Below are 24,168 nucleotides of genomic sequence, written 5' to 3' on the forward strand. Positions count from 1 at the left end.
ATGAATTCAGTAGTACTCAGTCCCTTTGTACAATTGCCTTGGCACACATACAAGGGTGACTCCCTGCACAGATGGGCCTAGGTGCTGCTCCAAACCAGTCTGATGTCATTCCTGCATCAGGCACAGCACAGAGCGCCTCGAGCCAAACCGCCTGCTTGATTTTTTTTTTTTTTTTTTTTTACACCCAGTGATGAGAATGTTTGCTTTTGTACACATGCCAGGATTCAAGAGTCACTGCCTTGTGTAGCTCCATTTCAGCATTTAAAGTATGACAGACACTCCTCAAGGGCTGTGAGAGTGTCGTTCTTAATGTGATTACAGCCATACAGGAAGTTGTAAGTAGTAAGATGACCACCATGCATGTGGCCCCACATATGAACAAAATGTGAATCTCTCACATAAGTTTATACTACAGGGCTACATGATATAAAGTGATCTGATTTTACTAAATGCACTCATATCAGACTCATGTCAGACTATGGGCTATTTTCTGCAAATGCAAGGTGGATAGATTTGATCTTAGTGAGTTAAACTTTCAGGTAAAATCCCATTAAGTGTAGTTAGTGCTGATTTTGGGAAAGGACAGTGTTTGGCTGAAGGCGTGGTGCCAGTGCCAGCTCTGCTGTCAGAATAGGATTAATACTTGACATAGAGAGAGGTCATTAGTGTGTAAAGTTCTCAGATTACAAAGTAAAACCGGAAATATGGCCTCAATTCTGACAGTCTTTGACACATCAAACCAAAGGAGGTAATGTATCAGATCATCTCTTTTTTGATTTTTGAAATTTCAGTTATGCATATTAATCTGTAACGGCTGTAATGATTCCCTCCCATAAAGAGGATGGAGGTCTGTGGTTTTTCTCTGTGAAGGGTTGGATCAGTTTAGCCTCTGACAAAATAGTTCTCTGACTACCTCTACCGGTTTTTCCTGAAGATGTGCCCCAGGCATAATCAGGCAGAAAGAGAGTGGGAGAGAAAGAGAGAGAAAGGAAAAAAAGACATGCAATATGTCTGATTAAAGATGACTGTTTCTCTTTTACACACTCATATCAAAGAGTCTGGAGAGTTTTTACTTTCTCTCTCAGTAGGATTTGCATTTCGATTAAGGCAAAACCTGGATGGAAGGAAACATGAGGGGAGGGTAATTTACAGTCTCACTCTCTCCCTCTCCCTCTCTCTCTATCAAGTGGGTGTGTCTTCGTGTCCTGACACGGTGTTACCACAGTTGATAGACAGCTGCACTCACCTTTTTACCTGCCAGGCGAGACACGGAAAAAACACTCAGTCCTCAGAGTTAAGTTAACCCACTCTGAATACGGCAGTTACTTCATCATTCTCAGGCCACCGGCCGGGACAGGTGAGTACGACTACCTGTAGATACGCACTGTTCTGTTTTGTCTGCACTGTTATGTAACACTGTTAACAAACATACAGGCTTGCTAGTGAAGATGCATGTCACCGTGTTCTTTTCAGTTTTCAGTGCAAACACCTGCTGTGGCCGGCCTACGTCTCTGCTGCTGCTGCTGCTGAGTCAAATGAATCTACTAACGAGTCTGAGCCTGAACATGAATAAATATTTGCTTGTGCTTATGAGTCCCTGTAATGTTTGTATTTTGTGATGCAGCAGGTATAGGAAGAGCAGGAACAACCACGCACTATAATGACACTAATTTCCACCAGCACGCAACAACAGTGTTGATATACCAAACAATAACTCTTATCTTTCTTTACAGGGTTATTTTACAGCTGTTCCATTGCCCGCACAGCTGGAAACTTTGCCTGGGAATTTCTGTGCTCAAAAATTTCAGTCATTGTTTCTGGTCGTGTGTGTAATGTGTATCCAAGACCAAACACTGGAGTTATAGATGGACTTTTTTTTTTTTTTTTTTTGGTTGGGAGACTGACTAGTTTTCAGGCTTGGGTGCCAGAGTGAAATGTGTTTGTAAAACTTGATAGACAACTGGATGACAGCCTGAAACACTGCTGCTCTCTGCTGTCAAGAAACTGCACCATCACTGCAGAAGTGACACGCTAGCAATGTTGGTCAGCTTTATGTCTAATCATCAGGTATCCAAGCAGGGACTTTCTCTGAAAAGGATTTTAGCAGATGATTTAAGAATTCACCCCCGTCCCTTTTAAAGCCACTAGGAGTGGAGCAGATATCCTGTCTGTCTGATTTCGAAACGTACTTAATCCCCCAACAGCAGCTGCCATTTTTCGTGTTGTGGAGGTTTAGCTTCCAGTAATTTGGTTGTGACATATCCCACTGAGGGAATGGCAGTGGTGTTACCACATGCAGACGAGGCATCAGTATGTCAGGTATGTTGGTGAACCAGCTTCACTCAGCCAATGATGGGTGTAACTCTGTACTTTCCTTGAGAGTGGCATGATAAATTAAAAAATGCAGACAATAAAAGACTACCACTGACAGTAAGCTCTTTGGATAAGGAAGCTGGAAATTAAAATACAAAGCACATGATTGATTTTAAGAAAGAAAGGAATTAATCCAAGATGAAAGTATTTGTGTGGGCAAATTTTGCTTATTAGGTTGTGGTTTCAGTGAATGTATGCTTCTGTATCTGGCTTTACAGAAATAAACATGAGAAACAAAAGTTTGTGCAGCCATTACTGTTATATATGGAGTAGTTTTCCTATTTTTTATCTTGGGTTAGTACGTTTGACATTTGTGTGCACAAACACCTGGAGGTCTACACAAACTTAAAACAGGTTTCTTCAAGCTGGTCTCCCTTTCATGTGGTGTTGTTGAGCCCAAGCGTGCGAACACTGACCAGGATTAGCTGCGTCAACATTTCTAACAGGCGAGTGACACATTATGCAACATTCAGAACACACATGACATGAAATGGGGTGTGAGACAAGGCGGCTGCGATTTAAAATGTAAATGTCTTTCTGTTACATTTTGCTGTGCAGGTTTTCTGCAAGACAAATGTTTCAGCTGGTGAGTGGCTGGAGGGAAGTGTGGAGGTGAAGAGGAGGCATTGTGTTTTCCTGGCTGTTTCCTGGGCAGTTTTTGTCTTTGAAGGGAAGCTCAAAACCTGTATTGCAGGTATACAGCCTGTGGTTGGGTGACAGTGGCAATAAAAGGGTAAAGTGTGGTAAAGATATTAAGGTTATTGAAGCCTGCACCTCTTTGTTTTACCTCTCTGATGAACAGCATGGTGTGTCTCTGTGGCCTGACAGTGACTAAATGAATGAGTCATATTCATAAACGGTGGAAATGCTGATACAGTTTATTACATTTTGAAATGCTATAAGTAAAAGCAACTGGTTAATTCATTTTACTTAAAAAAAAGTTCTGTTACAGCAAGTGCCAACACATATGTGTTGATTCATGATTGGTAGATTGCATACAAGCCCTGGATTTAAAAAAAACAAACAAAAACAAAATGTTAACGCTCAATGTTTGATGTAGACGGCACTCGAATCCAACATCTGATGCACAACATCCACAAATACACAATCAAAGATGCATCCTGATTAGATCCACTTTATACTTATCTTATTTTAAAATTGTCAACATGTCCACAAGGTGGTGCTCTCATCACAGAATAAATTAGGAGTCCCACCTCAGTGGGCGTGGTAGCTCTGTTATAACCACTACAACTCTTAAGCTTTTTCCATTTAAAGTCCCTGAAAAAATTACAAACATATGGCACAAATCCCATTCTGTCAACAGCATTTAGCACATTATCAATTCAATAACACCTGCACGCCCTCAGTGACACACACGTCTCACTCTTAGGCAAAGAAAGCTACACATTTTCTCTGAACAAGGAGGGAATTATTTTAGAGGTTGATTTTATAATTTCAGCAACATTTATTACAATGTAAGAACATGGAAGAAGCACAGAGGCTAGCAGAGTTCATTTTTAATGTTCAAAGATTGAATCAGTTTGTTGCCATTATACAAACATGTCCATAAACTCAAAAGCTTGTATGTGCTCTTCATTTTCTGTATCATCCTTATTCAATATTAACAGAAAATGATGGATGATGGAGCAGTAAAAACACTAAAATAGGTCCTTTTCAGCAGTGATATAACATATTTTTTCCAGCTAATCCTGTGACTTAATTTCCCTCCATCCAGATGCACTTCTATTGTGTGGGAATGTTTTCCTTCTCCACAGGCAGGAAGTGATGTCTGCCTTTGAGTCTGAGACAAAGAGAAGAGGACTGGAGGTGACAGCAGGGGAGTTTAGGGGGAATGGAAAGTAAGGGAACAATCTGGGGAAAGACCATCAAAACACTGTATAAAAAATAAAAGATAAGGCTCCCTTTTCCAAACAGATAACAAGTGGGACACAAGATATTAAGACTGAATCTTCTGTCTTCCACAATGGAGAGGACACGATTTGGTAACACAAATTAAAAAAAAAAAAAAAAAAAGAAAAGATATTTACATTTAAATAAAATAAGAGCAGATATTCAATCGCACAATGTCTGTGCCGTAAGCACAAGCATGAATTCAGGTTTGACACAGACAAGCAATGTACATGCATTTCATTTCTGGTTCTTTTATGAGCCAGTTTTGGTTTGTAAATGGCAAGCCGATATGAAAAGGTGGCAGAAAAGTGACATATTGTACAGCAGTATATGAGCTAGCATATATTTTGTTCATTCACAAAGAGAGGATTATTGGCATTTTGTGGCTTTAGCCCTTTCTGACAGTAAAAGAAGAGGGAGCCAGATAGTTTGATATATAGCTGAAATGCATGTACATAGTTGTACACTTTCAGTAAGCATGCACATAGAAACAGTGAGTCATACACCAGAGTATCATCCATCCACTCTCAGTTTAAGGGTGGTGGGCTTAAAAAAAAAAAAAAAAAAAGTGCCCCTCACAAGCAGAAAAAGATGCAGCTGACAGCCAGTTAAATGGTCATGGATCATCACAAAGCTCCACCTCCTCTGCACTGGAACAAGGTGGTAAAACACGTCAAAGCCAAAACTACCAGCATCTTGATAAAAGGCTTATTATTATTTTTTGTTTTGTTTGAATACAGCAACAGAAACGTATCCCTCCAGAGTCATACGCTGTGTGGCACATGGATAGGGCCTGTGCAGTCCTCATTGTGCAGCATGACGAGAACAGAACTACAGCACGGGTTGATACAGAGCAGCTGCCATGTTGGTATCTAAGACACTGTAGCAGCCATGTTGAACCAGACAGGCACGTCCCATGAAGAGTCATGAGGAAAATTTGAGATTGCATGGTTGTATCCAGCGGAGGCCTCGAGCCCTTGTGATGGCATGGTCCACAGATGGGACGAACATCAGCACACGATGAGCACAGCAAAGTGAGGAGCCAGTTCCTCTATTTCGACAGCTAAGAATCATGGGAGTTTATGACACAAGGCTGCTCTTTTAGCTTGTCTTGATGTCGAGTCAGTTAAAAGAAATCATGTCAATCACAATTTACAAATAAAAATAAAAAATAATAAAAAAAGGAAAAGATGAGTGTGATTCCAGCACTCACAGACCCACTTCCTTTACTCTGGGCCAGCTTTGGAGGGTATCAAAAAACAAACAAAAAAACCATGCCAACTCATCTGATCGTCCCAAGGCTTTTGGTCAACAGAGCATAAATGGCTGAAAACCAAAAGATAAATTAAAAAGAGGACGAAGGAGGACTGACAGCATGTCTGGACAGAGTGGAGAGCCTGAGTCACCGCTTGTAATAGGCACCTGGAAAAGACGAAGAGAGGTCTATCACCACTGTGTTGTATTGTAGCCATAGTGTTTTTTTTTTTTTAACTGCACTTATCAGAGATTGTTTTTTCTTCTTTGAGATGTGGAATTTATTTTTCTGCTTCCTGCTGCTTGCACCAATTACTCCTCTAGTTATGTGAAACAAGCACTGTTTCCGCTTCAGTGAAATACATCACTTCCTTGTGGGTTAACACATGAGCCACGTCATCTCCATCAACATCTATGGTTCACACCCCCCCTTCATTCTCATCATACATAATAGTCAAAGAAATATATCTGGGTTTCAGACTGATGGTCTGGCAAAATGTGCAATTTTAGGCTCTCTTTGAACTCTGGGAAACTGTGATAGTAACCTTTTTTTCCAAAGGTGATGGAGTAGATGATTGATTTACTGAGAAAACAATCAGCAGATTAATCAATACTGAAAATAAAATTAGTTGCACTCCTAGATCTCAGTCAATCAAAGGAATGATTTTCATTGTAACCTCAGAATCTTAAATAATGCTATTATCTCAAAAAAAGAAGAAGAAAAAAGAAATAAAACATTATAGGAAGGGAGTTTAAGATGAAACAGCGCACACACATACACACACACACACACACACACACACACACACAAAGTGCAGATTTCTACTTTTAGCAAATTCAAAATCAACACTTCATTTCCAGAATATGTGCAGTCAGTACAATCATGTTTTCCAACTGGGCCAAAGAATAAACATCTGTTACAGAAAAATGGTAAGCAGTAATGTTAACAATGTGCAGTAAATATTCAATGATGAAAAATCACATGCTTATGTAATTAGATATTTATGTTAGGATGAGGTAAATACAGCTTCACCTTTACATGGACATTGTACCTTTGTAAGCAGCCTCAGGTCTGGTGGGAGCACGTGGGGGGACAGGATGGTTGGAGTACCCGAAGCCAGGGTTCACATTCTCATAGTCGTGTGCTCGAGGCTGAGGAGGCCTGAGACAGAGAGAGAGAGAGGAAAACAGACAGAAAATTAATGACTGAGTTTTGTGCATCTGCGCTGACTGTAAATGTTCTGAAGACGTACTGAGTCTTGTACCTGGCAGGCTTGTTGTGGTTCCTCTGCCTCTGGTATTCGTACTCATCTCGTGTTCTGGGTCGGACGACTTCCTCTGAAGTTGGCTGGAAACCATCAAAAAAAAATAAATAAATAAAATTATGGCTCCTAAAATTATGGTGCTTGTACCACAGTGGAAACACACTTTTGCACAAAAATATTTCACCCCACGTCTTAAAATGAGTATGGTTATGGAAAATTACCCTGTAGTCTGTCTCTTGCCGCCTCCTTTCCATTGCCATCCTCTCCATGGCCAACCTCTCCCGCTCTCGTTCCTTCTCTTTCTCCCGTTCTCGATTCTTCTTGTACTCCTTTTTCTCTTGTTCCATCAGCAGTCGGGCCATTTCCTGCCAAAGCGAGACACCACACACATCCACATCAACTGGATAATAAACTCAGACACAGAAAAAGTTCCATAATCTACAAGACGTTGATTGTGTTTCATGTCACTGTGTGTTTGTTTGACATATATAATGTAGTTTAACTTAACTTATGTATTCCTACTCTGGGATTCAAACAGTAATCAAAAACCCCCGTTTTACACTCATGTCTATTTTAAAGAGCATTAAATAACACTTAAACACATGTACAACACTGGATGATTTCTTCTTCCATAATGTCTGGTTTAGACATACCTTCATAAACTCAAGATTAAATGACAGAACTCGTTCAACTGGCTGAGCTCAGGAAATGAAATGATATTAAAAAAAGAGGACAGACAGCAGGAGAAAAGTTTCCAGACTTTATGACCACTCACCTCATCCTGCGCTACTTGGGCTGCGCGCATATGCACTTTACTGGCCTGAAAGCAGAAAAAAAATCAAAAAGTCACATTTTCCCCAAAGTGGAACACATTGTTCCAACTTCATATAACATAGGAAATTACTGAGATTGAGGCCTCCCAGGGTGCTTTCAAGACATCCAGACATCAAGTCATTTAGAACATAGATATTAGAGTATAGAGCGTTATCACCTCGCACATAATCTGAATCGTCATCTAGACCAAAACTTACACGTTTTCCTTTATAATTCTTATTTGATAAAATAAATCCCTTCATATTACTATACCCAAAAACCTGATTCTATAGAAAACTGGGTGCCAAGTCAAGGTGGGAAGAACCGACACTGTACTTATTTTACTGGGCTTTTAATGTGCCGACTCTTCATATTGGATTTGTTAGAAGCTCAACGTCTGACTTCACATTCAATCATTATTCAGGAGCTGGGTGTTAGTTTTCAGCTCCTGCTCTTTGTAGCCGTCACTAATACCAAGTTTAAGTGCTTGAGGTTGCTCTTTGCTTACAGTACTTACTGACAGGTATCAATATCTGCAGTTTTAACATGCACAGTCAGAAATTGTGGAATCTTTCAACAGAACTTGGCAGCTTAATGGGGGGGGGGCGTTGTCAAATGCATAAAACATATGTACAATCAGATCTCCAACACCTCATCATGCATCTTCAACTCAGTTATGGTTGATATTATTTCAATCTTGCACATAAAACTGTACTGGTCCTTGTGTATGTACAGATAAACAAAAGCTAGTACCTGTCTGGTTTCCTTCCCCACCTTGATTTCCTCCTCCTGCAGTTTTCGAGCCACCTCCATGTCCTTTAGCTCCTGCTCACGGAGATCCAGCTTTGTCAGCCCCTTCGTGGCCTCGCTCAGCCCATATTCAGTTTCTGCTACTACTGCTCCACTCCCTCGGTGGACAATACGACCTGCGGATGTCATCACATTAGCAATAAATCAGGACTGCAGTTTTTTGATTATTTTCATGACTGAATAATCAGTAGAAATCAAAGAAAAATCAAAAAATTGGAGGGAATGATTCAATCTTCAAATTGCTTGTTTTGACTGATCAACCAATGAAAAAATAACTTACATTTAATGACAGAAAACTGGTAAATCCTCACATTTGCAGAGGCAACCAGAATATCTTACATTACATTTTTTTATGAAAATAATTTTCTGTCAATGATTAATCAACTAATCATTTCAGCACCACAACACATACAATCACAGTCAGATTAAAGCCATAAGGCACCCAAAAGGGCTGCAGTGCATCTCCACTGGTGTTTATCACTGTGCTTTGTTTAATGTCTTTGACATTTTTAGAATAAGATAATACACCCAAGCTCACCAGCCGTGAAGCCCTTTGCGGATGCCAAATTTCAGCTTATCAAAAATCCATGGGGCTATTCTACTAGAAAATCACAGCACATGTTTCACTCCCAGTGTAATCACTGCCTTGCTCAACAACCAAGCAGACAATGAAAGAATGAGCAAACCCCACAGCACAACAGCAACAAATCCAATCATTTCAACCCATCAGAATCTGAATCACATCAATCATCAGAAATTAAACCTTCATTGTCCTTATGAGAGGAGAGGAAATTAGCATCTTCATTAGTGATTGCCATGCTACAATAGATCAACCCACCACCTGAGATTGCCATAGCGAAAAAGCAACTCCAGCACACCACACAAACACCCCCTGCAGAGCCCAGAGGCAGGCGCAGGGTGGTACCTGTCTCTCCGCTGGGGTAAGTATGAATGCGTTCCCTGCCAGGACCCTCCCCCTGCTGAGGGTCCCAGAGTTCCCCGGTCCACCCTCTCCCTTCGTCACTCCTGGGCTCGTCAAACACCTCCTCTGGGCCAGAGTGGACACGCTGCCGGCCCCTGGCCCTCCTCTCCCTCTCACCATCATCCTCTTCCTCCTCCCAGGAAGCTCTGCCCTCCCTCGGCCAGTCCCTGCTAGGACCCTGCTCCAAATAATCCACATCAAGTCCTCTCTCCTTGCTCCGGGTTCTTGCTTGTGGTCTGTCTTTGTTTTTCTGTCTCTGCCTGTCTCTCTCTCCGTGTCTGTCCCCACTCAGTCCTCTATCTCTGGATCTTTCCCTGTCTCTTCCTCCCGCTCTCTCCCCCATGTAGTCCTGCGCCCTGTCTCTCCTCTGGTCTTTTCCCACATGCCTCTCCCATTCCAGGTCTCTGTCCCTGTCTCGGTCACGATGCCTGTCCCTTTCTCTGCCCCCGGCCTTGTCTCTTTCTTTGGCCATCTGTGGTGGAGGCGGTCTGGCTGGTCTCTCCTTCCTCCTCACCACTCTCTCCGTTTCCTCCCCCCGTTCGTCCCGGGCTCTGCCAGTTGCTGTGGGTTCATACTCTGGGTACCTGTCCCCATGCTTGCCTCTGGAGGGCAGCAGGTGTTCTGGGTACGGATCTGCATGCCTGCTTCGCCCTCCCTCTGTCCCCAGGTAGTGCTCGGGGTATCTGGAGCGACTGTGGGGTGCTGCTGGGTCCTGTCTTGGGTACCTGCTCCTTTTGGGCTCAGTTGAGCTATAATCTGGGGAGTAATCACGATGTGAGCTCACTGGAGCATATGGGTCATATCGGCTTGGGGAAGTTGATTTGTGACGAGTGCGTTTATCCAAATCAAGAGGTCTTCTTGCCGCTGAGCAGGGCAGAGATGAAGGAGCGAGGGTGGGAAGAGGGTGGAGGGGAGAGAATGATGATGGTTGATGAGAACATGAGGTGGAAAAATAAAACAGACAACAATAATGTAAGCAGAGATGGTTAGTACGCACTGAGCTGGACACACCACTGGTAAGGACAGTGATAGCCAAAGACAAAGTATATAGTATAAATGCAAAAAGTAGAGGTATGAGCTGTACCCAAAATGTCAAGAGATGTGGTTATTACTCTTGGGAGAATTGAAATGAGGCGAAGTCAGTGGCAACAAGTGTTTGAAACTTAAAATACAATTTTATAAATGTCCTGCAGTACAGAGAAGCTCCTGACACTTTCCTAGTAAGCAGTCAATGTGTGCTGGTCAGACCTTTGAATATGTTGTGGGTTGTTTGACATAGCTGGAAATCAATATGTGGCACCTTGACAACAGAGCAAATACCGTATTATAAGTAGAGCATGACTGACTTAAAGGATAAAACTGAACTTGAACAACATGTTTATCTCCACCAAACTCGAACACCGTCCTGCTGGGAGTTGGCCTGTGACTGACAAAAGTTTGAATGAAAACGAATGAGTGGAAAAGCACATTGAGTGAAGCACACAGTAGAGGCAAGTCCTCTCTGGTCGTGTATTTGGAGACAGGTTCTGCCCCCACGCTGGTTTGTGTGCAACTGTAATCCACTGGATTAAGACAAACACAGCCAGCAGCCTCTAATTTCTTGTGAGGGAGCAGCCAATTACACGGCTCGATGAGAAGCTACATGATATCACAGAAGTGTAAATGTGTATGTGTGTGCGTGAGTGTGTGTTTGCGTACGTGTGCGTAAGAAAGATATAAAAACTAGTGGGGTGGAGATTTAAAATGTAACACTAGTATGAGGAATTTACATACAAGTGCAAGATGGTGAAAATGCTCAGAGATTGAGTTTTGGCACTTGCACACCTTTGTGTACAGTGTCAATCTTGTAACCTGCATAAAACGTATCCGGTTACAAACTGTTACATCACTGCTTTACAGTAATAGATGGAAGGTAAACAAAAGAGCTGAGTCTTTGTTCTACTGTGAGCACATTCACGCTTCTGCAGTTGTATGCACACACACACTCAGCAGGGACATTAGAGGTGGGTGGTTATGTAACTTACAAGGCTGCACATCAAACATAGTGTACGTCGCAGTGGCACAAATATTCTAGTATAAAGCAAGAGTGGCACAGTGAGCAGGGGTATAGCTTCATCCTGACAACGTGCCATGTGTGACATCTTTAAAGAAAGATAACGCCCAGCGACGGCTGGTGATCCATACAGACACAACAAGGATAGGTAGACTGACAGCTGGAGACACTTTGCCCAGTCCTGTTTATGTCAACAAAGACGCCAATGTTAGTGTCTACGCGATGCTGTCTACACTTCAAACCCTGCCTGGGAAACTACTCCCAGTGCCTCTCTGTTCACAACTGGTGCCTCCCTATGTCCTGTTTTGCATCCTATGTTTTACTTAAATGCATGCCTGCAAGGCCTGAGAAGCGGAACAAGTTTAATCAACAATGTCATCAACGCTGTGAGCAGACAAATAGAAAACATAAGGACCAATACAACAGCAACCTGCCAATGGAAGTAAAAACTATGAGTAATATTTCTGGATCACTGAAAATAAACAGCTGGGAACTTAAAAAAACAGAGTAGAGAAGCCAGACACTGATTTGTGTTATGAAGTAACTAAAGATTATTTTCCTTCACTGCCCACCATCTAGCAATGACGTGAGTGGTGGTGGTGGGTGCTAAATGTCAACCTCTGGAGAAGACAAAATCCAAATACAACATGACCAAGGATTCAGGCAGGAAATATGGGAGTCAATCTGCCAGATTCGATTCAGCAGGTTCAGACAGCTGCAAAGAAAAGAGCTGAGCTTTTATGAGGAGAGAATGTTAACATGAACCATGAGAAATATGTTTCCCTCTTACACATACACTCAAAGTCATCCCTGTGCCTCGAGAACCTGAGCTGCATTCAGACCTAGCCATGCTACTCTCAGATGGCTGCTACGTTTCAACAGCAGCAAAATTTGTCATGCTGACAAACTCAAAGGACCTGCCCTGAACCTGTGTTTCTCTAGATGGAGATGGCGCTGGATACAGGATCAACCTCGTGATGTCGCCTACACAGGTTACTTGACGGGGGACAACAACTCACAAAGACGTCAAAGAAAAGAGGATAAAATGAATAAAATAATAAGAATAAATAAGAATAAAATGAGCAGGTGTGTCTCTTTCAGCAGAAAGAGACCAGACCTGCAGTGGCTTGAATCATTCAGAGGTGTGGACAGAAATGTTTTAGGCGGGTATGTAACAACAGTGGGTAAATCTAAATGTACTTCTTAATGCATTTGGTACCCAGTAACTGGAGATTAATTTAATATCTGAGGTAAAATCTGATATCAAAGCACATTAATGCCGCATCTCAAAACTGGAGCACCCATTTACAGTGGTGTTTGTTCTTGAATGGGAAGGAAATGACGAATTATTTCTCTGTAGGAACATGTAAGCCTCCTTTCAAGGTTAATTATGTGCTTATGAATGCATTCCAAAATCTTTGCCTCAAGTCAGCAACAATCTCCAGCTCTGTGCAGCATCAAGAGCACACCCTCACAAATCCAGAACTGGAGAAAAAAAAAATCTATGTCCAAATAAAAAAAAGAAAAAGAGAGAGAGAGAGAAGCACATCTTCTTCCATGTCTTTACACACAGACAAGGTCATACGGGCAACAAATAAATACAGACACAGCTATAGCCACACATCAACATGAGCCAGTGGTGCTCTCCCCACCTCCGTGATCCTCAAAGTATTCCTCCTCAAAGTTTGCTTCCAGCTGCTTCTGTCTCCTCCTCTCCTCTTTCATCTCCTTCTCCTGCAGCTTACGAGCTATAGCCTACAAACAAATAAGCCAACAGTAAACACATTGTCCCACATGAATATGAAAAAGTCTCTGTTTGGCCCGATCTGTAACAAATATGTCGCTTTGTTCTGTAGTTATAGTTTTTTTATCTTTTACCAGTCAGCATAGTTTCACATAAATCAGATTACAGTGGTGAGATCCATCATTCCTTGAGGTTTTAGATAAACAAGTAAGCAAGTGGTGCAGTGCCCTAACACCAGGTACTGCATCTGGAATGATGAGACCATATCAATAATTTCATGACAAAACAATGACAATAAAATCCTCATCCCTGCTCTTTAAATAGGTCATAAACATTGTGACTAAATACAGGCTAGGTCAATATGGCTATTACTCCTTTACAGTCCAAGTGGAACGACCCACCCATTACACCCATTACAATACATCAATACTAAAAGTCAAGTCATTGATGGGTGGCTGTAACCAATGTTCCCCCTAATTTTTCATGTGTCTGAGCATACACACAAACTCCCTGAGAATTCCTTGGACCACTGTGAGCAACATCAGGCGTGCACACTGTCGCACACTGTCATTTTATGTGCTACATAGTTTTGCTGTGCGCGGAGAAAGCGGGAGCAGTGTGCGATTGCACAGGCGCGCAGCTTAGAGGGAACATTGGCTGTAACCAGCATTGTGTTTGAATGGGCAGACATGTCTGATTGCGTATGCATGCTTCTTACCGCATCCTTTTCTTCCTGCTGTCGTTGTTGCTCTGCCTGTCGGACCAGTTCTTCCTGAATTTCCTGGGCGATCTCATTATCTTGGCGCTCACTGATGTTCCCATGTGTAGTAATGTGATTATGAGGAGGGGTTTGGACAAAATGACAACATTAATAACAAATATACAACTTGTAAAAGTAAGAAACTGGACAATTATGATGATTAAGATATTTGCTGAAATCCATCTTATGTAAACAGAAGCACTTTTTCCATACACAGTAAAAAGGCTTCAATTTTAATTTTTTATTGATTTATTTTATTTATATCAGTCGTCTTATTAAATCTACTTATTCGCCTTGATTTAGTTCAAGCTCACGTGTCTTGGTATCGACTAACTAATATGACTGAAATTTTTAGGAATAACAATTATTAATCATGGACTTGTCACAATATGCTACTTGTGATTAGTCATACTACATAGAAGCAGTGAACATACAAAAAGCCCCGTTTTGAACTTATGTAGCACGCTGAGAGATAACGTGTGCTTCAGGCGGGAGGAGGAATGTTGTGATGTTGATCTCACCAGCCTGCTTTGCTTCTCACATGTCTTGACGACGTGATTTTGACAACACCACCATCTGCCTGGAGGGCTGGTATGCAAAGATCATTTCTCTGTTTGTGTGTGTAGACATACATGAGTGAGCAGCTTCACTTGAAAGAGAACTGTTACAGATTAACTCCCCTGCACTGCACCTGTATCTGACCTCAGCAGCCGATCAGCTCAGGGACACTTACTACAGAACTTAAGCTAGTGAAAGCACACACAGATTGTGGCACATTAATATTCCTTCATCAGTACACACTTAGAAACAAGTGATGCTGCATTCTCCCTGTGTCTGTGTTTAGGCCAGTGTGAGAGTGGGTGTATGTGAAGTGGCGCTGGCAGGAGCAGGGCGGACGGCAGTGTGAGCTCAGTATGGGCCTGCCTGCATCCGTGGTGGAGCATCTGGCCTCTCCCTAGGGGTGCAATCCCACTGCTGTAGCTCGCTATGTCTGTGTGTGCTTGAAACAGTGATCTCGCTAAGCTGTGAGTCAGCAATTTTATGTTAATAAAAACTGCAGAGCAGATAGAAAGACTTTTAACTCAAGGGCATTTTTGCATGTTGTGTTCCTGATCTGAGCTGAAGCAGCAACACTTAGCTCTACTTCGGAGTGGTCACTGGAGATTGATTTATGATTCTGCAACAGGCCATTGTGGACAGAACGCGTGGAGGCTGCATAGTTTTGGACGTGCAGCTGGAGCTGACCCAAACCACACAGACACCACAAGAATTGTGAATGATCTGCTTGGTCTGCTTGTGTTCTCTCTTACATGTTTACAATGCCAGTAACAGTTGTTAACGGTAAAGAAAACATATCAGACGGACAGGCTCGATAATCCTCTCCTTTTCAGTAATGTTAGACAAATTTCTATTTTGTGATCCAGCAAAGGATTTTACCAGTGCAGATCTTCTCTGCTCAACAAAGTGAGTGAAGGAATGTGAAGGTATTTACCTCTGACGTATAATTATATTATGTATAAAGTATGACTCACTATTTGCCTCCTCTTAGGTGACCACAAGAAAACTATTTCTGACCTAGCTAAAAAAAGCCATCTCCGCTGCAAACCATCCGGTCATCATGCTCTAGAACAAACTGAATTAAAGAACGTAAAGAGGTTTACTTCTGGTAATGAATGCAAGACATGACCTACTAATTTAGAAAGATAAAAAGGGTCATACTTACAGTGAATGCTTAGTTAACTATGAGGTATCTATGATTGGACAGCTGGATCACCTCTCTGGTGAAGCATAAATCTGTCTTAGGTGTAGGGTTTGGGAGTAATTACATTAGATTACACTAATCTGAAGCAGATGCTATCGACAGAGCAGCAAATACTGTACACAGCTACACAGCCATAACTGCAAAGTATTCTGATGACTTCATGGAGTCTGGGCAAAAGGCATCTAATTAGACAAAATTAAACCCATACAGCTCAAATCATAATTCTGCACAAGACAGAAAGCTACACCCATGTGATTACATGAAATTATAACCAGATAACAGCTTTCAAGTGAACTCTGAACTTGATGTAATTCACTGTATTGTTTAAATGTTTAATAGGTTTAAGTGCAATAACCTAATTATTGATTTAAATTTTTACTGGGTGATCACTCAGCCATGTCTCCTCTGTATGGGTTGGATTATTTGACCAAACAATTTTAGCATTTTTGAATTTACATAGACATGATAAATGGTGTGTGTGTGACTTTCGGTGTGAGAGAGACACTCACATGTCACAGTGCTGCTTCTGGCTATGGATCTTGGCCCTCTTATCCTCCTCCTCCTGCAGCTTCTTGGCCACTTGCAGGTCCTTCTGCACCAGACGGCTCTTATGGACGTTGGACGCCAAGTGGCTCTCAACTGTGGACACAAACACATAAGCACTGCTCTTAAGACTTTGTAAACACGAACCAGGGCAGGTCAGCTGGCTGGATCACGCAACTGATGAGGAATTAGATGAATGATGAACAACAGAGCACTGCGGAGCTTATTTACAGATCCACACTTTCTTGATGCTCTCCTCTCTGAGGAGCAGTGGGGTTGTTTAGATGGTCTACAGAGAGCAAGATCAACGTCGAGGACACAGGCGCTTCAGTCTCTGGTAATAAACAGAGAGTGCTCTTAGTCACTGAGAAATGAGTGTTCGCAGCTGAGGCATCGTTCCAAGGTTGTGTGATGGCACGTTGCAGGCCATAACAGATGATAAATCCTGCTTGCTGACGCACTCCAAGCGCTTTGTAAGCATGGAGAGCATCACTCACTCGCTCAGCTCAGTTTCACCTGCCTATCGATCTGTTCCCAGCTTTCATGTGAAAAGGACCAAATTACATTTGGCAATTTACCCGTGAGAGGCTCCATAAAGTTTCTACTTTCTGACTGGTGAGATTGAAAGGGGAAACTGTGAGTCACAGCTGTGGCAACTTCGTAAAAAGTCAGAGGGTTGACAGATTTTTTTTTGGTATGACGCTAATCAATTGTTTAAGTTTATGACATCTCACAAAAAAATACTTGAAGGAAAAACTGATGTCACAGCCCAAGATAAGGCTATCATTTATCTGCTGCCACGTTTTTCAACAAGAAGTGATTCATCTTTCAAGGCAGGGGGAAAAAAAGAAAAAAACATGACCAGACATTGTGACATTTGTTCATTCAACAAACTCAACCTTGTAGAGGTCTCACATCATTCAGCAAAAGGGGAGTTGGGGTGAGAAAGCTGGACTATCTGAAACTCAGACATGTCAGTGAGGAGCTGTACACTTTAACAGAGAGAAAAGACTCCAGAAATAAAGACGCCAAGTGCTGACACTGCCATAAAGAAATGTTTTCCATGCAACATTTGGATGCTTCTGTGTTTTGCATGCTCGACATTTTGAATGGGAATAAAAGCCAGCTGTAACTCCACATTAACGAGAGGTGAATGAACTAAAATGCCACTTTTGCGATGGCCATCTGTTGATGTGATCCAGGGAACAAAAAAGGGCACACTGCAGCCTATGTTAGCTAACAATCCCCTCGATGACCTCGAGAGTCAAAGGTGAAACAAACATTTTTCCAGCTCAAACCAGATCAGTTGGTGTGGCAACAATGGGAGGAGAGGCAGATGAGCCTTGGTTATGGATCACTAAGGCTTTAAAAGGGTTAATGACAGGGTTAATGACAACACAAGGACAGGCCAGCCAAAGCTAAATTAATCACAGCTAGAACAGAGCCTAATCTGCACTTTAAGGTATGGCGGGGTGACACTTGGCCTTCTTTCTTCTTCTTTTCTTGAAGAGCTTGGCCCATAATTTATCCTTTTATGATGATACAGGGTAAAATACTTATGGAGACAGAAAAAGAGACTATCGTCCAGAGCAGAGAAGTAACAGTGGTTGTATTTCACACACTAAATTTATTCCCTTGAAAACAAAAGCTAACCAAAGAAGTCTCAACACAAAAGCAGCAACAGTAGCCTTTTCCTGTTGGTTCCTGTCATGTCTTTATGAATCGTTGCAGGTGGAGGATATGAAGAGGTGTGGTAGCCATTAGTCCTCTGCAGAAATGTATTTTTGTCTGATAAAAGGACTGCTTTATTATGTCTGGGTCTGTGTCAGTGCATTTTGGCAGAGAATGTTCTTTCAATCTAACTCAGCAGGAGATGGCTTAACCCACAGTTAAGGACCAGTTGTTCTTGAGAGTGTTTCATCTTAAACGCTAAAGCAAAATAAAGATTTTGCTGAGAGGAAAAAAAGTTTAAATGTAATAATCTACATCATGAGATTTCAACAATTTATCTTAATGCACTTACTGAAAAAAAAAGCAGCAAGGGAACAAACCCTCTATAGTGAGCCTTTTAGGTGCTTTCTCAAAGCATGTGAAAAAGTTGCCGACTAATTACACACATATGAGCTCACATAAAAGCACCAGCTAATCTAATGAGGCATGCAGGGACAAACACGTACCTAAAAAAAATACACACAGAAAAAGATGAAAAAGTTAGGAAGTATGAACACAACATCCACACACAAAATAATCCTTTACAAGCACACACACTAACACAGAGACAGTAGTATCTCACGGTGTGTTCCATATAAAAATTCTTGCTAAGCTCATTGCGTCGTCTGACTTCAGATCCAGAATCAGGGCTTCTCTGTGCTGCAGCTGCAGCACACACACAATTAATGCTATCCAGACAAATCACATGCACCAGTCCACTGTGTTCTGCCAGAGCCCCACTGTGATACAGTATTGTTGTGGCATCCTGCACCATTCACCCTGTTAACTGTATGGCTGAAGCAGGGTTTATGTAGGCTTAATCAGGCTGCAGCCACTGACACTGCAGTTTACCCTGTTAGACCTTATTCCAAAAGCAAAATGGTGAATACCGTGGAGTGCTTTTCTTTTTTACTGTTACGATCTTAAAACATCTCTCATAGTTCATTCCTTATATATGTAAGGTCTGATGTAGAAAACATTACAACAATAAATGACTTAAGTGTTTAAACAGACTCCAGAAAAGGGGAATAGACCTATGTGTATGGAGACACTGGATTTTTTCCATCTAAGTAAAAAAGCAGGACCCATCAAAGGCAACTGAGCTTTTCTCTGACTGGAGCCTGAGACAGGTCAAGTCTGTGATCAGGAGCGCAGAAAAGCAGAAAAGCAGAAAAGCAGAAAAGCAGAAAAAGCAATGTTTGAAATAAGTAAGTGTGATGTCTCTTCAGGTGAAAAGTTAATTTACGGTCTCTTACTTTCTTGCTCCTGGAGGTTATAGGCCAGGCAGTGGTCCTCCAGCACAGCAAAGTCTCGGCACACTGAAAACACAAAGACACTGAAATTGAAAAAGAAAACTGAGGAGCAAAAAAAGTGCAGCATTTAAAAACTGTCTCAACAATTGGATGTTTTTTCATTCAAATCTAAGCTATGGAACTGACTGAAGTAAAAATTGAGACAGTTGAGATGTTGAATCTCAACTGATATGAATCTGAAATATTTGCAGTTTCATGCAGGTGTTTGACATCCGGTCCTTCTGCCTACACACATGCTTGAATAGAAACACTATTCAACTGACCCATAATTGAGGGCAGGAAGCCAAATGTAACAGGTTAACTAGGGCACACAAGAAGAGGACTGAATGTGTCATAAATGCAATTTAGGTTTTTACATCCAGATGTCTTTTAATATGATGAGCTAGTAAATGGGCTTAAAAGTAAAATGAATGAAAAACTGCCACATACTCCAAATAATTATAAACATCACTAGTGTCCTTGGATGACGTCCAACTGGATGATACTGAAGCAAAATCAAAAGATTTTTGATACACAAATTATTAGTAGATAAGAGATTTAAACAATTGTACATCAATACTAAAGATTAGAAACTGGGCCAAACAGCTCATAAAGAATTTGCAAATGTTTTGAGGTTTGGTTGTATTTTTTCTGGCAACACAGAGATGAAGTGAAACTGTGAATGAGGAACCATCCTTTGCACCCAGTGTAAAAAAAAAAAAAACACTGTAAAGAAATATAGACTGATGTGAGAACTTGAGAGCTTTTTCTTAAAAGTTATTTAGAGGTGAGAGGATTTTTAAGAAGTGAGAAATACTGCAAGGCTTGTCACTGAAGCTGCCACGTTAAAACCCTAGTGTGACAAATTGTGACGAGTACATGAGTAAAACCCATTCACAAGGCACAGAGATACAGTCAAAGTATTTTAAATGTATTGTACATTTTGATGAATGAGTTATATTATCTTAAAGCTGCTCGACCCTGCAAAATGGTTAACAATAGCACTAGGATGTAAAAAGGCTGACAGCATGACATCTGAAAAGCCTGATAATCTTCTGCATGACATATTTATCAGTGATTCACATTCAGTGCAGTGGAGTTTGTACAATAGACACATAAAAAACAGACTGAAGCTCCACCACCAGAACTAAAATCAAGATTTCAAATATGTTAATAGAGGATGATCACCATTATTGGCCAGCAATTCTTTCTATCCATATTTTACAGTTTGGTTTCCATCTTACACAGATATCTTCTCAGTAAATCTAAACTACAGCAGTTTCCATTTATTTTTTATTTATTACTGACGCCAAAATGCTGTGAACACTCATTCTGGAAACAATTGTACTAAATTGTAGGAGGGGAGTTCTCCTCATAAAAACCCAACACCATCACCACACATCCATCTAAAGCGTTGTGAAATGAGGCAGACAGATTTTCTCATTTTCTGCTTTTGAATATTTGGGATCCACCAGAGCCTTCAAATGCTGACAGTTTCCCTGCGTAGGAAACAGTACAAGCTAAGAGGACATGTAAGACCTTTCTCACAACCTCAGCTAATTACGGATGTGTGGACCTTATAGCAGAGGATGTACAGTATGTACTTACAGTATAGCATCTGCTTCTATGGTTCAGTCAACACAGATCAACTACCTCCTGTTTAGCAACAATATCCTTGAAATCCTACAGGAAGAAACTTTTCTGCAGATACAGACTCTTCAAATGGAGAAGAATAAACTTAAGCCATGATTTCATCTCGCAAGAGGCTGCACACCACTCTGCTGTTTGCAGAAAAAAAAAAAAATAATAATTTGCTTGAATATTTCTTTTGCCAACTCTCATTTCACGATGAGAATCAGTCATATCATACTTCATATACATTCAGCAACACATATAATCAGTTTTATCAATCCTTTCTTTGACATTAATCTTTGTAATTCAAGCTCCCCTCCTCCCAGCTTTCATTACAGGGTCTGGCCACCCTCAATAACCTCACACTGCCAAGCTCAGGGCCCATCATCTGCTCTCACAAAGATTACCTCATCCACATATTAAAAAAAATACTAACCACGAACACACTACGTCAATGTGTTAGTGTGCATTAGAGGTAGCTTCTGAAAAGATAAACGATTTACCAATATTACAGCAACACGCCTGGGACCCAAACAAAACACTGATGAGTGGTCCACAACGTCCGGTTGTAGTAATGGGGTGGATGAGTAGTTGGGAGGAACAGATGCTAGAGAGAGGAGAGCAAGACCTCCACCAAGCCCCCCCACTGCCTCAGATCAGTATGGGATTTAGTTAGCATAGACCATTTTTCAACCATATGCTTAATCTTCTTAGGGCAAGAAACCTGAGATTTATAGTGGCTGGTATGGCTATAATAATGTGAACCAGTCATTTTAACTCATCCAGCATTTTGGGTGTGTGTGTGACAGTCCCTTTTATAAGCTTGTAAAAGGCAACATTTCTCAAAATGCAGTATTTAACTGGGTGTAGCTTCCTCAACAACATCAAGCAACAAGTAACAGAAGGCAGTTATAGTTGCATGGTATGCTTTTTAATTCTCACACCATCATTCAATCATTTAGGGCTAAAAAGAGAAAATGCACAAAGACAACAAGAATCAAGTCTTTGTGCTTCATGTTTTGTGAGAAATGTCAAGATACAAGCTCAGTTCATCTGTGAGAAAGTACTGTAAAAAAAACTAGACAGCTCACAATATTTACTATTTTCCTAACACACAGGGGATGAAATTGAAACTACTCCAGCAGCTGTCTGTCTTTCCCTCTGCAGACTAGCCAAGCAGTGGAAAATGGCACGTTCCTTCTCTCTCTGACCAGAATAACAAGCATCCTGCTGAGCAGCTGCTTCACACAAACAGAACGGGTCCTCTCCACCAGCACAGCATCCCATCCAAAATCTGTTCTGGTGTAAAAACAGGTGGAGAGTGGGGCTTTTACACCAGTAACAACAGTAGGAAAAGTTTTGGGATGTGTATGAAAGTTATGTGTGAGTTGTGTGATGCAGTCCAGGCTTTTTGGATAATCTTTCAAAGCAGTTTACAGATTTTACAGCCAAAAGTCAAGTGTGATCAGATATGTCAGACATGGGACTGAAAAGAGACAGAGGACACTGAAAACTATAATCTATTGCATCACACGCGAACAAAGACATCTTGTCCTCAGAGCTCTGGCTGAACCACATACCTGACAACAGCCAGACACCTCCAATGTGATCAGTATAGCCGTATTTACCCACGCTGGTGTCGAGCCATACTGTGTATATTTCCATGAGGGTGTATAAAACAACGGTCCAAACACAGTGTGACACATGCAGGGGGACATATTGTGCTCTCTGTGATAAAATTATGTTTCCCCACTGTAACCTTGACTGGATACAGATTTTGACTAGAATACACAATCTGGTACGACACCTGCACCCAGGCTGAGGAGTTTAATCAGTGCTGACTGCCTGACTCCAGCCTTGAAGACTAACGTTACTGTGCTAGCTTCCACTAGCAAGTTGTGCTAACCGTGGTGTATGAGACCCAAAAACAAACACCTGTATTCACTCGGCTAACAGATATGCTAAGCAGCTAGCTTGCTTTACATTTAGCTGGCAAACATATTGTGGACATTACCCTCTTTCACTCCAGGTAGTTTATTCTGGTCGATGCTAATGTTACATTCAGCCATGTTGTCACCGATACTAAGTCAAAAAAAAGAAAAAAAGACCGTTGGCGGTGAATTATACTTCCACGCTTCTTCCGAAGGTTAACGGCAGACTGATTGATCGCCTTTACTCATAAACCCGATTGATGGTTCAGGTGCTGGACGGCCCTCTTGATTAGTTTCGGTAGCCACCCTCTCCCTCGATACGTCGCTGCTGTAATTGTCTAGCAGTTATTCTGCTGAAGCTAGCGTCAGATTCTCTACGAGCGTCCCTCCTTCCCTGGCCCTTCCTACAACCAGCCCGCCAAGTCACACAGTATACACAGAGGGTTTCCGGCCGGAGATGTCAAAATAAAAATCTTATATGCCATATGGCTGAACACTACACCACAAGCTATTATGCACAGTGGTCCATTTGAGTATAATAGACTATAAATTATATTACTGGATTATAAGCCTGATGCAGCAATCACTATAACCCTAATTATATGTCGGAGTTGAGATATATTTAACTTCAATCCATGAGTATTTACATTAAAAATTAAAAATGCATGGCTGAGTGAGCAAAGGTCAAGGTGAAAACATCTTTAGATATTATTAATAAGAGACTCATAAATGTTGCTGATCCTGATTCTTGCACATTGGTAAGAGTATGTGACATTTTACATTACATTACACTATGTTTAAACTTTAACATCACTTAAACAGGACACACAACAGTCTTGTTGAATACCTATTACTGGGATGTTTATGTAACAGATGATGATAAAAAAACAAGCATATACGTTCATAATTCAATGGTCATACTATAGCGGCAAAATCACTTATTCTATCAACTTAAAATCCAAGGATACTCATTAAAAAACAAAAACGAAGCCTATGAATAGCCACGCTTTCAGCTTTAATTTTGAAGGCCGAATAACTTCTTTTCCGTTATAATTCTAGCTACATCTGGGTAACTTGACCCAGCTCCCTCCGCAAGGTCCAATGACTGTAGACCTCTGCAGCTACAAGAAGTCTTGACTACGAAACGAAAGGGAACACACCTCCCCGGGCCAAATCTATGGCTCAAATTAATAATGATGCCTTGAGGCACGGTGCAGGGACGGTGTTAGCGCTGTAGTTTCAAAACAGACAAAAGTAAACTCACGATTCACGTTTGTTTGAAGGAAGAGGACGAGTGACAGCGTGTTAATCTTTTTGTTTGTTCTTGCTCTCA

General features: G+C 41.4%; 1 protein-coding gene across 4 annotated transcripts; it reads right to left on the minus strand.

Annotated features, from left to right (window-relative positions):
• Positions 1-3,233: 3,233 nt before the first annotated feature.
• Positions 3,234-23,249, minus strand: ccdc50a (coiled-coil domain containing 50a). Of its 4 annotated transcripts, none has more exons than XM_051076998.1 (12): positions 22,919-23,249; positions 19,237-19,299; positions 16,237-16,366; positions 13,924-14,014; positions 13,114-13,216; positions 9,352-10,272; positions 8,391-8,542; positions 7,579-7,623; positions 7,025-7,168; positions 6,804-6,886; positions 6,591-6,700; positions 3,234-5,706 (listed from the first exon to the last, which is right to left on the minus strand). In XM_051076998.1, exons 1-12 carry the CDS (start codon positions 22,971-22,973, stop codon positions 5,687-5,689), a joined length of 1,917 nt encoding a protein of 638 aa, XP_050932955.1. In that variant the 5' UTR covers positions 22,974-23,249; the 3' UTR covers positions 3,234-5,686. The 4 variants fall into 4 exon arrangements, with proteins under 4 accessions (XP_050932955.1, XP_018528743.1, XP_050932954.1 ...); XM_018673227.2 differs by having other exon boundaries at positions 8,370-8,542; positions 22,919-23,248; XM_051076997.1 differs by lacking the exon at positions 22,919-23,249 and adding an exon at positions 22,485-22,903.
• Between the last annotated feature and the right edge of the window lie 919 nt (positions 23,250-24,168).

Source organism: Lates calcarifer, linkage group LG17 (genome assembly GCF_001640805.2).
Source record: "Lates calcarifer isolate ASB-BC8 linkage group LG17, TLL_Latcal_v3, whole genome shotgun sequence".
NCBI lineage: Eukaryota > Metazoa > Chordata > Actinopteri > Centropomidae > Lates > Lates calcarifer.

What these genes read in the sequence shown, in the direction of transcription:
- ccdc50a (XM_051076996.1), bottom strand. Translation starts at nt 22,569, where the DNA reads ATGGAAATATACACAGTATGGCTCGACACCAGCGTGGGTAAATACGGC. An exon ending in ATACTTTGAGGATCACGGAG is followed by an intron (nt 10,273 to 13,113) that starts GTGGGGAGAGCA and finishes TGCCCTGCTCAG; the next exon opens with CGGCAAGAAGACCTCTTGAT. An exon ending in CCCAAGTAGCGCAGGATGAG is followed by an intron (nt 7,169 to 7,578) that starts GTGAGTGGTCAT and finishes TCGCTTTGGCAG; the next exon opens with GAAATGGCCCGACTGCTGAT.